Genomic DNA, 2,554 nt, shown 5'->3' on the forward strand with positions numbered 1-2,554 from the left:
TAAAAAAAATTTCTAGATAGAACTATGGAATAAGGAATTTTATTCTAGTTTGCAAAACTTAGTCTTTAACACAGAAATAAGACTTTAGTTGTAAGTTTAGAAGAGGGATTCTCACTTTATCTGGATGTAAGAATCCTTAATGAGATCCTGAAATTATAGATAATTTTGTGTGCAGATTCGTATTTCTATGGAACAAGTCTATACTTTTCATCAGAAATATTTATAACACTGAAAATTGGGCCTCTTTGGTATAAGTAATGGTTTTCATTTGACTTCCCATGCTTTCTATTTACTAGTCTTGGCCATTTCATCACCCAGTAAATAAGAAGTTTGTTCCAGATTATTACAAAGTGATTGTCAGTCCAATGGATTTGGAGACTATACGTAAGGTGAGTGTTTTTTTTTTATAATCAGTGGCTTTTTATAATAAATGTTTTTATATGTGTAGCTGAGTACCTGACTGTTTTTATCATAGAATATCTCCAAGCACAAATACCAGAGTCGAGAAAGCTTTCTAGACGACGTAAACCTGATCCTGGCCAACAGTGTTAAGTACAATGGTGGGTATTTATTTTTTCCTCTGTCATCAGACTTATCTACCCAGCATTAATTTACATTACTAAAATTTTAAGGCTTACGCAGGTTTGAGCAGTGATAGCTAAATCAAGTAACTTAGTTTACTTTTTAAAGTTTTGTTTCTACATTTATGTATTTGTGCTATCCTGGTGTGCTTTTGGAGGTTAGGGGACAACTCAGAGAGTTGGTTCTCTGTTTCCACCATGTGGGTTGGAACCTAGCTTGTCAGGTTTGGTGCTACACCATTTAATCTGCTCAGTTTTTATATTTTAGTGTGTGTTCTGTAAGAATCACTATTAAAGAGTCATGGAAATCAGTCTATCCTTACTTTTGAAATTGTGTAAAGCATAGGAAAATGAGGCATTAATGAAAATCAATACTTTAATCTGAGGGCTAGGTAAGACTTCATAAACTAGTAAAAGTTAAAGATTTTTTGTTTGTGAGACGTGGACTCATGTATCGTAGGCTGACCTTGAACCTGCTCTTAGGCTGACCTTGAACCTGCTCTATACTTGGGTTATCTTCCTGCTCTCACCTCTCATGTTTGTGGGGCACCAAGCATGGTTAAGTCATTTTTTTTTTTTTTTGAGACAGAGCCTCACTATGTAGCCCTGCCTGGCCTGGAACTCACTATGTAGAGCTCCCAGAGACTGGCCTGTTTCTGTTAGAATTAAAGGTATGTGCCACCACACTCAGTCCAAAAAATTATAATTTAAAAACTTTAAGGGCCAGATATGGTGGTACACACCTTTAATCCACAGCACTTGGGAGACAGAAGAAGATGGGTCTCTGTGAGTTTGAGGCCAGCCTGGTCTACATAGTGAGTCCAGGACAGCCAGAGCTATACAGAGAAACCCTGTCTCAAAAAGCAAAAACAACAAAGAAAAAAAAGAGTTTCTGTACTAGTCTCCAAATCTCATTCCCTTCTACTTTATTATTTGATAACTTCCCAAATGGTATTTATTAAAACTATATTCCTCTCCTCTCGCACTGGTTTAGTGTGACTTACTGGGCCTTTTAACCTCGGTCTTATTTACCTTGTTTTGTTTTATAGTCAAACCTGGTCATTAACCTATACTCAAGCCAAACTTATTTGTACTTTCCCATATAAAGCATTTTTATGTATTTTTTGTATTTGGCTATCTGGAACTTCATCATCCTTTTCCTCTTGAGTATCTTTCAGCATAATAGATGCTCAGTCATTAACCATGATAGTGAGCATCCCTTAAGACTCAGTTCAAAAACAAATTCCTGAGGCTAGAAAGATTACTCAAATAGTTAAGAACATTTGCTGCTCTTGAGGAAGACCTGACTTCAGTTTCCAGTACCCATGTCAGGCACCTCACATCCACTTCTAACTCCAGCTCTAAGGGGATCTCACGCTCCCTTCTGGCCTCCACAGGCACCTTGCTTCACATGCACACCCACACATAATTAAAATATAAATATTACAGGGAAAGAACCTCTTAAAAGTACCCATGTTGAAAAACAAAACTTAGCCAGAGTTGCCAGCCAGGCAGTAGTGGCGCACACATTTAATTCCAGCACTTGGGAGGCAGAGGCAGGCGGATTTCTGAGTTGGAGGCCAGCCTGGTCTACGGAGTGAGTTCCAGGACAGCCAGGGCTACACAGAGAAACCCTGTCTTGAAAAAAAGAAAGAAAGAAAGAGCGTGGACAGTTAAGAAGTGGCAGCAAAAAGGCCTGGCATGGTTCCACATGCCTTTAACCCCGTACTCAGGAGGCAGTGGCAGGCACTGAGTTCAAGGATAGCCTAGTTGGTCTTCATGGTAAGTCCCAGGGCTCCAAAGAGAGACTGTTTCAAAAAAACCAAAACAATATGGGCAATGGTGGTACGTGCCTTTGATCCCAGCACTGGGAAGACAGAAGCAGGTAAATCTCTCTGAGTTTGAGGACAGCCTGGTCTACAGAGCAAGGTCCAGGACAGCCAGGGCTCCACAGAAGATACTGTCTCAAATAA

General features: G+C 39.4%; 1 protein-coding gene across 1 annotated transcript in view; it reads left to right on the top strand.

Moving 5' to 3' along the window:
• Positions 1-2,554, top strand: part of Taf1 (TATA-box binding protein associated factor 1) — a 61,820-nt gene that overhangs the window by 43,684 nt on the left and 15,582 nt on the right. Inside the window, 2 exon segments of the mRNA XM_031369008.1 lie at positions 297-389; positions 476-560. Of these exon segments, the coding sequence (XP_031224868.1) occupies positions 297-389; positions 476-560 (178 nt within the window).

The sequence above is a fragment of the Mastomys coucha genome, chromosome X, assembly GCF_008632895.1.
Source record: "Mastomys coucha isolate ucsf_1 chromosome X, UCSF_Mcou_1, whole genome shotgun sequence".
Lineage (NCBI taxonomy): Eukaryota > Metazoa > Chordata > Mammalia > Rodentia > Muridae > Mastomys > Mastomys coucha.